Source organism: Taurulus bubalis, assembly GCF_910589615.1.
Source record: "Taurulus bubalis genome assembly, chromosome: 14".
NCBI classification, from domain to species: Eukaryota; Metazoa; Chordata; class Actinopteri; order Perciformes; family Cottidae; genus Taurulus; species Taurulus bubalis.
This window is the reverse complement of record NC_136602.1, coordinates 10,345,308-10,364,315: the sequence shown is the minus strand read 5'-3', so window position 1 is coordinate 10,364,315 and position 19,008 is coordinate 10,345,308. Positions and strand designations below refer to the sequence as shown.

At 39.4% G+C, this 19,008-nt stretch overlaps 2 protein-coding genes across 2 annotated transcripts; one reads left to right on the top strand and one right to left on the bottom strand.

The window, feature by feature from the left end:
* Positions 1-3,589: 3,589 nt before the first annotated feature.
* LOC306747034 (max-interacting protein 1-like) lies at positions 3,590-9,821 on the top strand (the record flags this gene model as incomplete). Its single annotated transcript, XM_079230025.1, has 6 exons — positions 3,590-3,818; positions 4,910-5,012; positions 5,311-5,340; positions 6,834-6,948; positions 9,337-9,508; positions 9,658-9,821. The coding sequence occupies 6 exons, from the start codon at positions 3,590-3,592 to the stop codon at positions 9,819-9,821; spliced, it is 813 nt and encodes a 270-aa protein (XP_079086151.1).
* Positions 9,822-11,757: 1,936 nt separating this feature from the next.
* On the bottom strand, positions 11,758-16,153 carry smndc1 (survival motor neuron domain containing 1). Its single transcript, XM_079229364.1, has 6 exons — positions 16,036-16,153; positions 15,521-15,640; positions 14,303-14,448; positions 13,635-13,790; positions 12,886-13,039; positions 11,758-12,455 (listed from the first exon to the last, which is right to left on the bottom strand). Exons 2-6 carry the CDS (start codon positions 15,638-15,640, stop codon positions 12,318-12,320), a joined length of 714 nt encoding a protein of 237 aa, XP_079085490.1. The 5' UTR covers positions 16,036-16,153; the 3' UTR covers positions 11,758-12,317.
* Between the last annotated feature and the right edge of the window lie 2,855 nt (positions 16,154-19,008).

The following is a 19,008-nucleotide window of genomic DNA, read 5'->3' as shown; positions in this document are numbered from 1 at the left end:
CTGAACATACTAAGATTATACAACGTTAAGCTTTATATGAAGTACGAACATATTCATAGTTATACTACCTTGTAATAATATATGTTGGTTTATATTCTAGGTATTACAATATAGTGTTTGATAGTTAAATACATAATTTGATAGTCTTTACATATTTACATACTAACTCTTATACTAATAAACATGCTGTGATGGATAATTCAGTAATAATTCCCAATGCTTTTTTAAACATTTTTGTCAGTGGTATTGTTCTCATGGTTGCTGCTTTATTGTAATTGTGACAAGGAATTGACTGTGACTAACAGAAAGAGCCCTGCAATGGGATGATTCTTGCATATGGAGGTTTGAGTGGCAAAGTTTGACTTTTACAGAAATTACTTGTTTGGGCAATGAAAGTGCCAGGAATGCCGGAATCACAGATGGTTGAAAGCGATGGATGTTTTGACTCATAATGTCAGTCGATGGTAATATGCTGTGGAAAGCTCGTCTTTATAGCCACCGTTAGAGTTTGATATAAAGTATATTATAGGACATATATATTAACATCCCAGTCAATAATGTGAATGATTTGTGTTGACCCGACGGGAGGGAACTCTTTGCCTTTGTAAATAGTTTGTTTTTGTGAAGTTCTTTTGTTACGCTAAACCAAATGTTGAACAATGAAACATAGAAATGTGACAATACAATCTAATGACTATATTTTAACACTTATTTTATCATTTTAATTCCACCTAATTAAGCTCCATATTTAGTGAATATGCACAGCGCAGAGTGCCCACAGGTTGTATTACTCATGTGATGTGTGTGCCTAGTGCTTGTATCGCCTGCATTGTTTACACTGCTATTTGTGTCGCCTGGTTTCCTCCATGGTGCTTAACATTAGTCACCTCCCCTCACAATCAGTCTTTTGAAAATTGCCTTTCACCTGATGTAATAAAAGGTTGGATATGTTTCTTTAACTGTTTTATTGCTCTCTTGCTTATTGATTAAAACGTATGCGACGTTATCATTCCTTATACTCAAATACAGTTGTGTAGAGTTTTGTTTTTTTATGCTGTTGGGTACTTTTGCATTTATACTTTTGCAGTCTGGTGTGATGTGAAACTCAAGATAAATATCCAGTTCTAAGAGACTACGACAACTCAAGTACAAAATAAAGCTTTGTAGAAAACTGTGTACTCAGCCTACCGTTTTTTTTAAAGCAGCGTCCCCCTAAAACAATGCACTCCGTTCAGTGATAATTGACCGTGTGAGGCTGTATAATCAGTCTTCAGCCATGATATGAATGGCCGTTGTCATGGTAATCCACTGAGAGGGGACTGGAGACAAAGAGGGGATTTGGTGTCTCCAACAGGTGTTCATGTTGGGGGAGTGACAGGGTCTTTACCTACACACCCCCAACACACACACAGACCTCTCCTAGGCGATGACAATGCAGACAAGAAGATCAGGTTAAAAAGTAGTGCATTTAATGCAACATAAAAATGAAAACATTTAGAAAATGAAAACATCATTTTGAAGTAAGACACACTTATAAGATAAAATAAGATAATCCTTTGTTTAGTCCCGCAGTGTATGTGTATCATTGAAGTGCATATTCAAGTTATATTAGGCTAACAAAAAGATTGGCGGTATATACGAATATATTGCTCTTGTATGTCAACTTTGTCTTCCCTTTTCTTCTGTAAATTGCATGACCACTGACAGGCTGACAACTTGTTATCTGAACAACCCTTTCAATGTGTGGATGACAAAGCTTAGCGCTGAGCTCTTCCGTGTTCTGACAGTGCTAAGGAGAGGACGGAGCAGGTGACACACGTCTGGCCTGCTGCAGCGTCCTTCTGCCGTGACCTCGGGGCAAAGTGCAGCTATTGTTTTATAACAACAGGCGACTGCTGCTGCACAACAGGGCTTCATCTGAGCCCGGCCTCTTGTAGACCACCAGCATGTGAGACGATCAAGTCAGATCAATAAATAAATCGACAGCTCTTAATAAAAAAAGTGAATTTCACCTTTCAACATCCCAAAGGCCTTATATTCCACGCCGTGTTAGGCCCGTGTGGATGTTTGTCACATAAACATTTTCCATAAACACACACACACACACACGCCAGCACCGTGTGACTTTGCCTCCTCTGTGACAGCCGAGCCAATGGTGTAATCCTCAAGCTTTTCAGATTACTCCAGTTGGGGTCACATTCTACACCAACCTGCAGCGGGTCAGCTTTCCACGCCACCGCTATCAGCGTGCAGCTCACAGTCGGCCACGACCTGCACGCCAGCCTCGCGGCACAGATGAGCCTTTTCCTGGATGAAATGGCCATGACTCTTGTATCTGTCCCTTGGACACGTGGGTAGCAGCAAATACAGTGATCTCAGAGTTTTACATTTGCATTAATCAAATGTGGGAGAGGGGGAGGGGAGCATATTAGCAGGGAAAGTATTCCCAAAAACAGGCCTGTATTTGTTGGGATTGTATAAGACTAGTATTGCGTCTTTCCACAAATTCAGCCTGTTGTTTTTTTTGCCACTAAAGAGTGCGTCTCTGTTCCAGTGTTCAGATGTGTGTAGGCTCAGGCCTTGCCAGGCAGCTGAAATAGACTCCATGGGAGGGTGTGCTCTCTCACAGGCGTCTGTTACAGGCCTGCATGGTCACATCTGCAGCGGGCCAGCCATCTGCACCCATTGTCTCAGAGGCACAACACAGCCCTGCACGCTCGGCTAGCCTCGTAAAGACAGGCCCTTTCCCCTCTGTCCTCATCCGTCCCTCATGGTGTGGGGGAAAGAAATGACTTCTTAATCAGTCAAAAGGCATAACAGAAGTGGAAAAGCAAACGAGAAGTGAACCACATTCTTATGTAATCTGAGGAAACTTTAAAGAGCATGGTTACTTTCACTATCAGGTCAATTATGTTGAACTGAAGCAGCCCCAGCAGATGGCTCATTCTGACATTAACCATAATTTCACTGGTTTATTACGTTCTTGTTATCTCGATGTGAGTTTAGATTGCTTTCGCTCTGGAGAATTTTACAACACACCTGGAGACGCTGAGGGGAATATATATATATATATATATATTGGGGAAAACAACTGAATTATCTCGAACAAATAACCTCAAACTATAACTCTGAAATCATGTCAATATGTGGTATTCACACCGAAGGGAAAACACATGAACACTCTGAACATTGGGAAGTAAACCAACTTAAAGTACCACATGAGACACCAAGCCTTTCCATATGTCTCCAGTATCCATGTTTAAAAAGTCTGGTCAAAACTGGCTCTTATAGGTCATAATTAATTTACAAGTTACAAATGAAAGCAGGCATCATGTGTGCTATTTGTTACTCTCCTGCACTATTGATAATGAGGATTTATTATGGCAAGGTTGACAATGAATGCAATGTGCATGCGTTAGTGGGAGGGATTATCCACCAAGTAGGGCAAGTGGCTGAGGCTAAGGACTGCAATTCCATCGAGCCTAGTTCATTTCAGTCATCGGCTCAGTGCACAGACGGGACAAGGAGAGCAATTCCACCGCTGCCTATTTGTCAAAGCCCCCCCACTAAAAAAAAGCCTAAAGTGAACATGGTAAAGTACATGCGACAGCACAGCGAGCTGAAACCCGAAGAGGTTCTGTCGGAGTCTGATGCGTCCATGGACCAGCAAGATTTCGGAGAATTGTCCGACTATTCTTTCAGCGACGTTTTATACTCCAAATGTTCCGCAATGGACCAAATCGGCACTTTCATGAAGAACGTGCAAGTGCTGCTCGATGCAGCGAATTACCTAGAAAATGTCGAGAAGAGCAACGGAAGTAAGTAAACACGGGCAAGTAAGGGGATATTAACACGTAATGCGCCGAGCAGACAACAATAGAGGCGAAGGCGACAAAAGACGCGCAGCGGACAGATGAGCTGGCCCGACAGCAGCCAATGATATTTCACCTGCTTCTGAAAAACTGTACTTTAATCGACCTTACACTTACAGCATATCAGCAATTGAATAGCAGGTCGGGTGATTGTCTACTCTTTTTTTTTTTATTCGGAAAGAAACGGCATCGCCAGAGACTGATTGTATTGCAATAGCCTTCAGCTAAATTATCTTCTGCTCCCATTAACATTTTTTTTTTGCCGACCATGGGAGCCTTGGTTGAATAAGCACGATTCATTTGTTACATAAAGAAATATGTTTGCATATGTGCACATGTTGGTTGTTTCTTGTTGTCTATATATTTATGATGTTTGAGACTTCCCATTTCCTATTTTATCTTTATATCTCAGTCGATCTCAGCTCCTTTCTTGCTTATCCCGTTTAAATATCGTTTTCTCTTCAAAAATATCACACTCGAGGACCCTCTTGCATGCACTAACTGCGATTTAGAGTTTATTTCCTCTAAACATTTTCAATTCAAAGCCCATCTCTCATTTGCAGAAGCAGCTGCTGCTTCCTTGTATGTGTTGTTCACATGGTTTCCACATGGAACAAATTGTAAAGTTTTCATTGGTCGACACGCATGTTCCCAGAGCAGGAGTCACAGGAGAGAGCCAATCACACGCAGGTTCAAGTCTGGCGTCGCATGTTACTGGGAAGGTGGGCTCATGGGAACTGTAGGCGTTTTTTTAAGCAACTCTAAAAAAAACTAGACTAGGCGTGTGTGTTATAAAAACATAATACATGCATGTAAATTTACATTTTCTACGAAGGGTCGTCTTTCTATTTAATTATTTTAGTTTAATTCCAGGGATGAGTTGCCCCTGGCCACACATTTTAATGTAATTTGCAATTCAGGTCAAATAAGGTCACATCCACCATGCAAATCTGAGCCCTCATGAAGCCTTTTGCTTGTCGCACATTTGTAGAAACTGCAACGCTATTGTTAATCCTCTTGATCTTTTTCATTACCAGAATGTGAGCATGGGTATGCTTCAACGTACCCTGAAACCCAGACTGCACACCAACAGAAACAGCGTAAATTCAAGAACAGGAAATTGGACAATATTCACAATAGGTAGGTCAATGTCTTGCAAAAGGTCCTTGAATTAAGCTAAATATAGCAGATGTGAATGTTATGTTGTGCTTCATTGATGTATGGATGACACAACACATTATAAATACTTCCTGATGAACAATAGTGAAATAATTATTAACATCATATTATCACTTTTCAGCATGATGGTAAAGCATGATTATGGCACCATTGCAGCATTCGTTTTTACAACAATTGGATTTAGCTCGTACATATATATTGTAGAATATGTTGTATTTTGCATAGAACAGTTTTGTTCATATATTTATGATTTCAACAGGTCAGCACACAATGAACTGGAAAAAAATAGGTGAGTAAAACAAAATTAAAGAGGTCATGTGTATGCATGTTCAAAAGAAAAGTACTGAAAGGTGAAGAGTACACTCAGGGATATTAAGAGACAGGAAACAGGAACTAAATGAAAATAGAGAAATGTTGTGACTGGATAGTACTCTTGAATTTCCATTGCTATCTTACTTTAATTAACTATTGCTATATATGCAGAACAAGTGATGTGCAAAAGTCATACAGAAGAAGGCGAGAAAGACTGAAGCATTTGAACTCCTGCAGTAAATGAGGCACACAGAGAGACTATCTCCAGAGCCAACTGTCTCAAAATGGAGCTTCAAACTGATAAACCACAAGCTTTCTCTACTCTGCCATGTTTGCATATCTTGGTGCGTACCATTTCAAAATGAGATGTGCTGCAGGCCTATACATCAGCTCATTATCATCACAGGACTTAAAAAAATATGTTTTCTTCAACAACAACTTGGAAATCCACCTGGTGTGTATGATGGCAGTATGCATTTTGCAAGGCAAATAAAAGGGAGGCGTAATGCAGCCTCAGTAGCAGCACTGTTCATGGAGGACATGCAGACATTTCCCCCAGTCAGCAAATGGGAAACGTCTGTTTCCAGACAACAGGGCTCCTTCCTGAGAGAGTCTCGGCTGCAAATTTAACAGCAGCTTGCTACGCAATAGATACCGGATAAGGCAGCCGCTGCTCTGAGCAGGACACATTTATCCTAATATTAAATGCCCAGTTAATCCTCAAAAGCAAGCCATGTGTGTGTGTGTGTGTGTGTGTGTGTGTGTGTGTGTGTGTGTGTGTGTGTGTGTGTGTGTGTGTGTGTGTTTGTGCGTGCGTGAGTGTGTGTGTGAAAGTCTTGGTTTGAGAGATGCACTCAGTGATGCATCTTCAAGAGCAAAGCTTATTTTATAATGGGCTATTTGATATCATAAAATGGTGGTCAATGCAGAGAGAAGGGCTGACATCACAACCTGACCTACATTCGACTACATTATTTGAAAGGGGAGTGAGTGTCCTCTGCCAGTTTCTGCATTTGGTCTGCATCCACAGGCCCAGAGGCCTCGGTGGATCAGAAACAGTACGAGCTGACCTCAGCAGCTTTTAAATCTGGGGCCAGACAGATCCATACGTAATTGCAAAAGAGTCAGATGGCGTGGATAATTAGCAAAACGGATAAACAGATAAATCAAGTACCTAAATATATCTTGACTGTTACATTTGCTCATCACACATGGATTAATGCTAGCCTATCAAAATTAGAATTGATCAAGACCGATCACATAGTGGTTTGCCTCAACTGTTAGTATAATCTTATTGGATAGGGAGGAAATATTATAATCTGATTTAATCACAATCAGTGTAGAGGACAATTATACATTTGTCTGGTAATGTATCGTTTTGTCATGAATAATTATTGTATAATGCACATTACGCCATGCATGCTTACTCAAAAGAGAAATGGCCCATCTTGATTACGTCTCCTTCCACAGACGAGCACATCTCCGGCTGTGTTTGGAGAGGTTGAAGTCCCTCATCCCTCTGGGACCAGAATGCAGTCGGCACACCACACTAGGACTGCTAAACAAGGCCAAAGCACATATCAAGGTGTGGTAGCCCTGTAGTGTTGTACCACCATGGGATTAAGGGCTGAATTCTGTACATGTGTGTGCTCAAAACATATTTACATACTGCTCCCATTGCTTCATTGTACTCTTCTTTCACTCTTGAGTAGAAAAACTGTTGATGTCCTTTTGATAGCAGATATAGATCTGCAGGACTACAGGGGATGACTTTGATGTACACAGGGAGGCATCTAGCACCCACTTGAGCCCTGTGTGAGTCCCAATGTGAATCCATAGTGAGGGTTTACAAAAGCCTTACTAGTCAATAGGCGGATTCTTATTTCTTTATTTTTCACAAGAACATTGTATTTTAGTCTCTTAACTCTCCCTCTTGGTGGCCAAGCTGCGGCGATACTTCACTGTCTGTCCAGCGTGGCCATAACGCAGCACAATCTGTCAACACATGCTGCTCAATATATAGCCTGAAATCCATTTGAACTTTGAAATTCTACACATTGCTAGGTGCGTTAGGACAACAAAGACACAACATGTTTTGTAATCATAGATAGCACCGTATAACCGGCAGAAAAAAAGGTAGAACGGCCTTGTTTTCTACCTCTTCTTTGATCTTTTTGGCTTAGTTGCATGTCTACTATAAAGGTTAAGACAGCACACACATAATTAATGGAAAACTGATACAATTTTGCTACTAAACTCACATTAAATGTGCTTAAATTAGATATGGGATTGACTATGTACATAGATAAATTAGGGGTTTTCCCCAGGCAATTCCATCCAGTCAGAACCATTAGATGAGCTGCCCCTGTGGCCTCAGCAACAGGGCATTTAGCTTGCTGCTTGGTTATTTCATTTTTTTTTTTTTCTTTGAACAAATCTCCCTTTGGCCGTTGCCAGGACATCCTTTTGTAGGGTCTCTTATTGAGTGTTTTGATTAGATCATGTGTCTTTCCCACTACAGGATAATGTGAATAGTGCACAGACTTGATTAATCTTAAGAGCACCAGATCAGTCCTCGTGGTAGAGCTGCCTGCCTGAACTGGCCCCTGAGTTTGTCTGGACCGCACCAATGGCTAGTAGCCGCAGAGCATCCAGGACTATACTTTAGCTTCCTTGATGGCTTCAGTGTGAGACAGATACTGCTCCAGCAGTGGGAGGCGTTTGAGGGATGATTGAGGGCTGCAATATGAAAGAAATCCTGGTAACAGTGTGTGGGAGTTTATTACAGCGGGGGGTAATGGATAAAGTACCTACAGTATGATGTCAACTATTGACTTTGGACTTGCCTGTTTTAAAGTTCAGGAAGTGTGGCCCCTGAATGCGGCTGTGTTGTATTTTTGGAAACAGAGGTTGTGAGACTAAAAGGGTGGGGCAGGTGCAGTCGGCAGCATGAAGCTCACGACTGCAGGCAGCAAAAACTCAAAGAAAACACCCTGTATTGTGCGACAGGAAAAGCATGAATAAGTGCTACTCTCACTCGCATCAAACTGCACTCACACACGGGAAACGTACAATGTCCCCACGTGCCTTAATGAAAAGCTGTCCTATGGTACGCTAATTTAGAGAATCTACAATACTGACTGCAAACTGACTGTTTTTTATTAATGAATTTCATAAAAATATCCCAGATCAGTATTCAATACACAAACATATCTCTTTGTCAACTTGTATGCAGTGTTTATTTACATTGCTGTACAAAAGGCCAGCAGTAAATCTTGCTCAACAACTGGCTGGCATATAAATGTTAGTACTTACATGTACTAACATTACTTAACTAGTACTTAATATGCTACTATTGCAGCATAAATCCATTTTTTATATTTATGGCACGATCAGATGTGATGATTGGTGTGAAGTGATTGGATTACAGATGTTCATAGTACCTCTTCAAGATTTTGTTTACTTGTTTGCTTGTTAGAAATATTTATGAAAGTCCGATTGTGTGTGATGTTTGAAATGAACCAAAATCAAGCTGGAACAAATAAATTAGAGCTAAGAAGGCAAAGAATAAATGATTCTGCCAAACAACCTTTATGTTAATTTGTATACCCATGAAGCAACTCTCCCTTATATTCACCGCACACATGATGCCAGCTACTCCTCTGGAATCCAACCGGCAACTTGCAGTCCTTGTGTGTTGAATATTTCATTATAACGCACAGGGGGCGTCACATTTGATGACAAACATATTAACATCACTTCACTGCACACAAGACAAGTTCACCATCCTATCATGCATTTAGTATGTTAATCATGAAGAACATCTCCAGAGCTTGATTCGTAGCGGTGTGATTCAATGCTACATAATTCATGTAAACGCCAAATGAGGCACTTGGGATCCGCGCACGCCGATCTTCTTGATAATCGTTACACAACAACACAATTAACACTTTTGCATTTCCCTCTTATTTAGAAACTTGAAGAGATGGATCGGAGGAGTCTGCACCAGCTGGAGAGCTTAGAGAGGGAACAGAGGCACCTGCAGAGGCAGCTATCCCAGCTGCAGACTCATGGAGACAGGGATCGGGTCCGTACGGACAGCCAGGGCTCCCACATGGACTCTGACCGCTCAGAGTCTGACAGAGGTCAGTGTCCGAATCAAAGCGTTCACCTTTGTAGCATCATTAGGGTTTGCCACCATATAAACTAAGGTGAGCACAATTCCAAGTATTTGGACTTGCATGACTCAGAAAAGTAATCTGTAATAATTTGCGTTTTTTTTGTTTTTGTGCAGAAGAGATAGAAGTTGATGTAGAAAGCACTGAGTTCTCCCATGGAGAAATGGACAGCTTAAGCACCAGCGGCGCAAGTGACCTGGACGACCACAGCAGCCGGCAGAGCTCCGCCAGTGATGAGGGCTACTCCACATGCAGTCTAAAACTGGCCATCTCTGCTTGAAGCACCAGCCTATATGTTTACTTCAGCTGCAGTCCTTTATGGCTCTCACCAGTACCAGCCGACAGGTCCATTCTCCCTTTGCAGTTTAGGGTTAACTGTCTACATAAGAAGAACCACCTTTACCTGACAAATGAAATGTCTGCCCCCCCCCCCCCTCCCTGAGAACCAGCCTTAAGTTCAACACTCTCCTTCCAAAAGCAAAGGGGCTCCTCGACATCATTCTGAAACATTTTACACAACAGCCTCAAATGTAACTTCTCTGGCAATACACAGTTTCTTCATTTTCAGAGTTGACTTAACCAATCACCTGAATGTCCCTTAACCCATTACCAGCTTGAATCCACCATACCTGTAGAGGACCCACGCACCAGTGTCCAACACTGAAGGGGCAACTCTACCTTTAATTAAGTTCATCCTCTGAAACCAGCAACAAAAACTAAAACAAAAAACACTACAAACCCAATACCAGCTAGAAGCTCACCATTGTGAACGTTTGCTCCATTTGCCTTGTAATAACATTGCCCTTCTTCTCTGAATAATATATCCAGATGGCACTTCTCGACAGTGTACAAGCCAGTGGCAAGGGCTACAGTGTCTGCATTCCAAAATGTTTATTACACCCCCAGGCCCTCTGCTTTAAGACCCACACCCATCACTGATCCACGTGGCGTCCCTTCTCTTGACTGAAATACAGTTTTATCCAAACAGGTGGTGCAGTCCACCCTCGTTATTCTAATTTATTTTGCATATGATTATAGTATTTATTTTTGGTATATTTAATTTGACTGTAGCTAGGTGTTTGGTCATGCTTGAAAGAAGAAGAAAAAACTGCTCTTAGTTTTCTTCACGTTGTTTTAAAATAAAAAGTTTACCAAATTACTTGACATTAAATTTAAGCCCAACTGAAGCATTTGCAGTGCTAAAGGTTTTAATGCATCACTTCAGGTTTTGTTGACAGTAATACGCGATCCCGTACTTGTCCACGCACAAGGCTGACAGCAATAAAGCGTCTACTTTCATCACAACTGTAATGTTGGCTGTGTTTAGCACACTATTCTCTCCGTCCAACACCAAATTGCAGTTTGCTAGTTTGACACTTGCCCAAGTAGTAGCATCAATTTTAATATTCAGTAGGAAAATCGATTGTGATTGATTTAAAAAAAGAAGATATGGTGCATGTGTATTGAATGTAGCTATCATGTTGTAATGTGCTTTGGATTGAAAACTGTCTGTAGCATGAACATAAACACTACAGAATACCAATTTTGATTTATACTTCAATGTTTAATACTGTATAATTTATGTATCGTAGCATAAAAAGAACAAGTTCAAATCCTTGACATTTGGAGACTTCCCATTAATAACTATATGTTTTTTGGACACAGAATTGCACTGCTGACCTGTTAGAATCCATGAAACCAAATAAGACATTTCAATAGTCCTATGGAGATCACCACCAAATTGTGTCTTAACATGGGTATGACTCTTGCACAAAGTTCCTTGTTACAGGTCCCCCCCACACCCACCCACCCCAACCTGTTTGGGAATCTATAAAATGCACTATGAAAAATACTTTTGTTAAGAAAGTATGTTAAAGCACACCCCAGAATGTTTTTTCTTGTGTGTAATCAGCCATCCAAGGTGACTATTTTGCAAAACATGCTGCTGGTCCCCTGCTAGTCAGTCTTACAGTTCCTGATAACTGTCCCTGGAATCTTAATAAACCTCTACCGCCCAAACATAAACAATGTTGTCTTTTTTCTCATTACACCTATCATCAATAATAATTCCAACTTGAATCATGTCTGTGGTCAACACTGTTCATGAAGAATCCTGAGCTAACAAAGTCCAACATAAAACTCTCTAGACGTATTATGGGAAAAGGGGTTGTACTAACAGTTGCAAAAGGCTACTAGATTTGAATAATGCTGAAAGTCTTTACTGCCACCGACAGGACGTGGCAGAGCAGCAATCAAATGATAATGTAAAAACATTCAAAATGAGATGGAAGCAATGATCTCAAAAAATGAAAACAAAACAATGTTTATTTCACTGTTATATACACATATTAAAACGTAAATTCAGCCATGTCAAATCAACACCATTATTGACATTCACACTCCCCCACCCAACAAAGGGTCCGTGTTTAAAAACCAACTTTAAATTTACAAAACCAAATCTGCCGGTGTATATTGAGACTCTTCGCAGGTATTTGGCCTCAGTGGAACCTGGACACACGTCAAACTCTACGGCTTTTCTACAACACCACTGCCTGTTCTTGCATAACTGGTGACATTGTTCTAACCCCTGTTTGGATTATTTTGTTGTTGTACCTACAAAGTATATAAGACAACTACATCAATACTTAAATTTTCAAACAATGGCGCGCAGGCAATTCCATTCTTTACTTGGGAAACATACATTTTGTAGAAACACAATGGAAATGCACCGATACAGCTTGTACACAGTGGATTATTATACACAGAATATATCAGGTCATTGTGGCATTAGATGTCTGACGTTGTATTTTGACGTGTCATGGTACAGGGTCATTGGCTTGTCTGCAATACCACATGTTCCCACTCCCACCTTCCCATTGACGCTTTCTGGAGATGCAAATATGCTCCTCTTTACCTAGAGGAGGGGGAAAAACAGTGTTTCATTATTGATTCAAAATATCAATAATTTTCCATTCATAGAAAATGGATTGTTGAATAACTTTTACTATCTATCTATCTATCTATCTATCTCACACACACACACACACACACACACACACACACACACACACACGATGAGCTAGTGAGTGAAATGGCTAAAATCCTTCTTTGATGTCTGCCAACATTAGGATTTTAATTCAATCAAATTTCATATATTGATTAGAAGAGATTCATGCTAATATGTTAATTCAATATTTCCGTTTAACTTTTTTTAAATCATTTTATATTAGACGGCAAAAAGTGGAGATATCAACAGTAAATACCAATTGTCTACTGCACCATGGGTTATGGATCACCCTCTAATAAATTCAGGCCTCTATTAAAAACATATTTAAAAAAAGTACCTGTCCTTTCTTGTTCTTTGAGTAGGCTTTGTTGTTGAACGATTGCCACTTTGACTTTTGTTCCTCCCTCTCTTGCTCCAATTCCTTCATTCTCGCTACCTTCTTCTGGGCTTTTTTCTTCTTATACTCCCTCTGCTCTGCTACCTGCTCTTTCCTAGAAAGACAGACAAGGAAGAGAAACGTATATTAAATCATGTTTACGATGTACACATACAATGACAAACATTATATATCAATTCAATAATAATACTAGTGAGTCCAACATGCAGTATAACTTAGAGTAACACTGCAATATTGGTACCATATAATCATTAACAAAATATATGCAAGTATAGTACTGTATAAAAGAAACTATTGAATATTAACTGTTTCCATTAAGTAAATATATGCTAAAAGGGAGCACACTAAAGGTCTCATCACTTAGTATGTGCATATAAATTGTCTTTCTTTGTGTAGAAAAATTACACTGATTTTGAAAATCAGTCAACACAGCAAAGTGTTTACTGAACACCACTCCACTCACTGGTGCTAACTTTCTAGAATCACAATTTAAAAAAAGAAGCTTCTACAGACCAAGGTAGACAAAAAATGGTGAGTAACTAAAAAAACTGAAGGCACATGTGCAGTGTAATGTGAATCCCAATATATGTCCTTTAAAATTGTAATAAGTAGGATGAAAGCAAACATGTATGTGATGTGATGATGTGTGATACATGTACATGTATCACACACAAAGTGAGTGTTCATACTTTGATTTTGGCTTCCCGTCCTCGTTGGAGCGCTTCCCCTCCTCTGCTGCTTTGAGGTTCTGCAGCGGAATCACTTCAGCATTTCCATAGCCAGCGAAGGTAACAGCTGCAGTGCCGTTTTCCCGGTCTATCTCCTCAATCTCAGCCTCATACACCCTGTCAAAGAATCACGTCTGTAAGCAGGTGAGTATGAGCCAAATACTCAAGCTCTCCCTAATAAGCAATGTTTAAACCAATATATAATATTAATGATAAATTAAACTGTGCAATATATGACTTGGATAGTCTTTCTATAACAATTTACCACAGGTATATACATTTCTGACTTTTGCTCCCCTTAAAGTCAAACATGCATGTAACTAAAATTACAGCTGCTTGTCTTTTCACTTGTTTTGGGCAACGCAGGACCAACAACATGCTGCAAGTCTTTCTCTTTGGTAAACAAACATCGTTCCCCGAGCATCTTAGGCCCAGTTGTCTAAAGCAATCTCGGACTTCTACTATACAATAAAGAGCCAAAATTGTGCTCTTCTTTAGGTCTCTGTTTTTAAAAGTTGTTCTGAAAAGCTGATATATGATATGAGCAGTGTGTGCATATTTAAAAGATGCATGAAGAAGGCATGCAATTGCATATTTTATTTTCATCAGAAGAGGCTGCTGATACTCACTGTCCGTCCTGATTCCAAACAGCCATACAGCTGTCCCCCACTTTCCAGCCATGCTTCTTCACGGGTACAGTGTCCGAGCTGTTGGTACTGGAAGAACTTTCAGTGGGCTGTGAGGTCAGGAGGTCTTTTGTCAAATCAATAACTTCCTGGAAAAGAAACGCAATCAAAGGGTCATGGGAAGTGTCAGCAAGTTTCCCCTTCCATGCTTGCAAAAGTGACAACGGTAAGAGGTGGGAATGAGATATTTTCAGTGTTTTGGCTTTCCTTAAATAAAGCAATGTCTTTGCAACATGCCTGAATATTCAGAGTTAGCAATCTAGACGGGTAAGTTTGCTCATGTAAATGCTCATGATACACCGTGTCAATACTAACATAACACTTAAAACTGTAACATTGCATGCTCATTAATGATTACCTATATTCTTAATATGCAATAATACATTTCCCAATTCTAGAACGTTATCGTGCAAGAATGCAAAGAAAGGCCTTAAGGATTTGATTAATATTTTTTCTTTTACAGTTTTTAAATGGAAAAATAGTTCCAATATATACATAGCATCTATCACTATCAATGTATTCCATAACATTCTATATTTCATACTTGCAATAATGTGAACTCCATCATTTAGTCAGATTTTTGTTTTACAGTTTACTTATTTATTATAAATGTGTTTTTTTCCCCATGGATGCCTATTGTTGTACTAGACCCTTCGCTGCTGTAATACTGCCGATTTCCCCCGCTGTGGGACTAATAAACGATAATCTTATCTCTTATATAAATCATGTATGCCATGTATACAGTATATAGTCATCTTTACATGTACATAATCGGAAAACTGAATTGTATCCATTCAGTAATTAATTCTTTGCACCATTTATAGTTTACAACTACACAACACTCAACCTATTACACCGACGTTTCTTTCTTAAGTTATTGTTGGTCATAGGTGCTTTTTATATATAATCAAATAAGATTTATGCATCCATGTTCCACTACTTGTGTACATACCAGTCCTGTTTATATTATAAGTAAGGCTTAGTTGTGCTCATCACTAGAAGTATTACATTTTCAGCACTGGGTTAAAAGCATTGATTAGCTCGATGATCAGTTGCTTATACAACTAAATTGAGTATAGCCTTTGAGTCCTATACGAATCCAGCAACGACGAATACGCTTCTTCAATGGAAATCATTTCAATGAATCACATTCACACAAACCTGTAAGTCTTTCTGGAGTTTAAGAAGGTCTTCATTTTCTTGGTCGGTAGATAAAGCAACTTCTACTTGCTGTAGCTGGGCTTTGTAGCTACTCAACTGTTTCCCCAAGTCGTCCGACATCTGTGTGTTGACAAAAACAGAAGAACATTTTCTCGTAAACTTGGCTAACGACAGGTCAACTTAGCTGCATTAAGCTAGCACGTCCGAGAAGCTACAGTTAAACATATTATAATTATCTTAACTTGGCAATAATAAAAGCACACAACATGCTCGTGTAGTGTATTACATGCGACACATGTGAAACCGCGGCTACTAGATCATAACGTTGAAGGGAAAACCTGACATAACGGTATGTAACAACATTAGCCTCACGCTAAGAAGGCTAGCTAGCTAACGCTACATCCCTCGGCCTCTTACGTCGACGGAGATTTTACGTAGGACGGCGACGTTAAAGCCAGAAACAAACGGCGGAGGACAATCACAAAGAAACTACAGCGGATCAGTGTGAATCTTACCTCGGTATAAATGCTCTTGACCGTTAAATACAGCAGGCATCCAAATCTCTAGTCGACGATTTGCCCAACCGACAGCTGAAAAGAACAACAGTACCTTTCCTGCCGTACACAAATATCCAATCGGAAGTCCGCTATAGACTTTCTCGCGATAACACGCAAGGTCACGTCAAGTCGAGAGCGGCTCGTTAGTGTCCCCAGCGGCACCATGGATACGCAGTCTCTTCGGTTTGCTTTTCATTTTCCAATGCTGGTTTGTACTAGCTATAATTAACATGGACGCATGAGACTCTGCTGTCTCTCACAGAACCGTAGCCATACCGTATGAGTTGTAGTTGCGGTTGCTGAGTCTGACTATTTCTGTAATGTGTTTTTTACATGAAGAGGAACGCTACTTATTGAACTCAATCGTAATTTATCTAGATAGTAGTTATACCCTGATCCAAGAACCAAAAAATGATCTAATAAGTAGCTATTCTTGAAATAATACTGGCCTCTAACAAATATTTAACTGAAAAAGTCTGAGAGGGGGAAAACATATAGACCGCATTAAACTCATACAAATGCATACATACATACATACATGCATACATACATACATACATACATACATACATACATACATACATACATACATACATACATACATACATACATAACATATACATACATATATACACATATATATATCCATATATATATACATCCATATATGCATGTATACATACCCATACATATATAGACACATACATTCACATTCATATATATATATATATATATATATATATATATATATATATATATATATATATATATATATATATATATATATATATATATATATAATTAGGACTCAGCAAAGATGCAATTAATCATAAAATCTCCCATTCCGGCCTCAATTTGATTTGATGAATATCTGTTAACAAGTAACAAACTCCACCTACCAGCATCTCTGAAGCTCAGTAACAAAGATGTTATGTTTAATTAATACAAAGACGTGGATGAGTGATCATTCAGGGTCAATGCATTAATTGATTGAGAGCAGTGACGTCATGAAGTCTCCACAAGACAAACATACAGTCAGCCAGGTACGAGAAATAGGGCCCTGAGTGTGATGAGTCGCCAGTACTTCTAAAATCCTGGTTTTATCTTGCGCCTAAACTTTACCTTAATATTTAAGTACAAAAATAAGAATAAATACTACAGGGAATTAATGTGAATTAAAATGTATATGTTACAGAGAAACAAGAGAAATCTCAGAAAACAATGTGAGCAAACAAGCTCTTTTTATTTCTCTAATGAGAAGCAGGAGATCATCATGAAGGCATATGAGGAAGTCAATACCGTAGTCATTCACAGCAAACGCGTTGCGAATATTCCAACATTTTTGCAACATTGTTGCCGTGAACGCAACTTTAACAGCGCCCGCTGCGAGACATAAGCGTCGCAAATATATCAGACAAGTTAAATGCGTCAGTGCTGGGAAAATGTATCGGCTAATTTGAAGTGCTTCATCACCCAAATCAATCAGATTATATTTACGAAGACATATATACTTATGAGGATATTTGTACTGTATGCACGTATGAATCATGTATTATATATGTGTATATGAGTTTGAATATGTGTATGGGCGGATCAGTATGTATGTATTATTCATAATCAGAAATTCAATCAATTGAAGCAGTGAAAATAAATTGTGTGTGATTCTCTGTATTATCACGATCACCTTAATCATGTTCTACAATAATGATATGCATGGTGTACTAATAACACTGTCATATAATTATGAGTGCTTTCAACACATCCATAAGTTTCTTAAGAGCTAAATAAACTTAAGAACAGCGGTATGCAGCGGCTGATAGTCTGTGTCTGAGACGGGCGATCAGCTGCGCCTGTGGTGATCATTGTCCGCGACTCGAGAAGCTCTCGTAAATAAATTATTTCTTGCCGGCAAAATCTATATCGCCGCGTACAGGAAGTCATGATAATATAAAGGATGGATCCTGGCGATCTGAAAGAACTCTCTCCCTATAAAACTAATGTAACTAATATCGCTCCTTCATCAATGAGGAAGGGAGCTGCCTTTTTTGTCCGTGGGAGTGGCCAGTTTATCCAGTGAATTTCAGTAAGCCTGCCCGGGAGCAGGTTTACATTTTTGGATGTGTTGCTATGGTGATTTATCTAAGCTTGCTTCGAGAAACCGAGAAAGTCTGACCTACGTCATCTTATCCTGACAATTAGCCCGCTAACTCAGTAAGCCAGGTACGAGAAATAGGGCCCTGAAGAGGAGCGGGCGCGCGCATTTATTTTTTCTTCTTCACTCAGAGTCAGAACGGCGGCTTGGTCACGTGACACAAGAACAACGCGTCACGTCGCCCTGGGTTTCGACGTGCTTATTTTCATATTTAAGTTTTTTTTTTTTTAACAACTATCCTACAATTGTGTATTCCGTCTTCTAATATAACTTACTGAAGCAACTAATAACGACATGAACCAATGATGATAGAAAAAGGAGACGATAAATATGACATTGTGCACCTGTATTCAGTGTTGGGGTAGTTACTCAGAAAAAGTAACTAGTTACAAGTTACTAGTTACTTCTGAAAATTGTAACGAGATTACTTTACTAGTTACTGCATTTGAAAAGTAACTTCACTACTAGTTACTTTACTTTCCATTTTTTTAAGCAAATGTCTAAATTAACCGCAAAGATACATCGACAAACATCAAGGCCCTTTCATCACTTTATTTTCAATGTTCAATAAAGGGCATCTCTTAGCCTTTCCACATAGTGTATTGTAATTGTAAACATGTAAAACAAAATGGCATATAAAACTCAACCATTAACTTGAACGAACATTAACCCTGTTCACACTGTCTGACCTGCAAACATACATACATACATACATACATACATACATACATACATACATACATACAGTATACACATACATACATAACATATACATACAT

Excerpts from the sequence above, each read along its gene's own strand:
- smndc1 (XM_079229364.1), bottom strand. The coding sequence starts at position 15,640 with ATGTCGGACGACTTGGGGAAACAGTTGAGTAGCTACAAAGCCCAGCTA. Across the intron at positions 13,040-13,634 it reads GACGGGAAGCCAAAATCAAA|GAAAGAGCAGGTAGCAGAGC; the intron begins GTATGAACACTC and ends CTGTCTTTCTAG. Across the intron at positions 12,456-12,885 it reads CAAAGAACAAGAAAGGACAG|GTAAAGAGGAGCATATTTGC; the intron begins GTACTTTTTTTA and ends CCCCTCCTCTAG.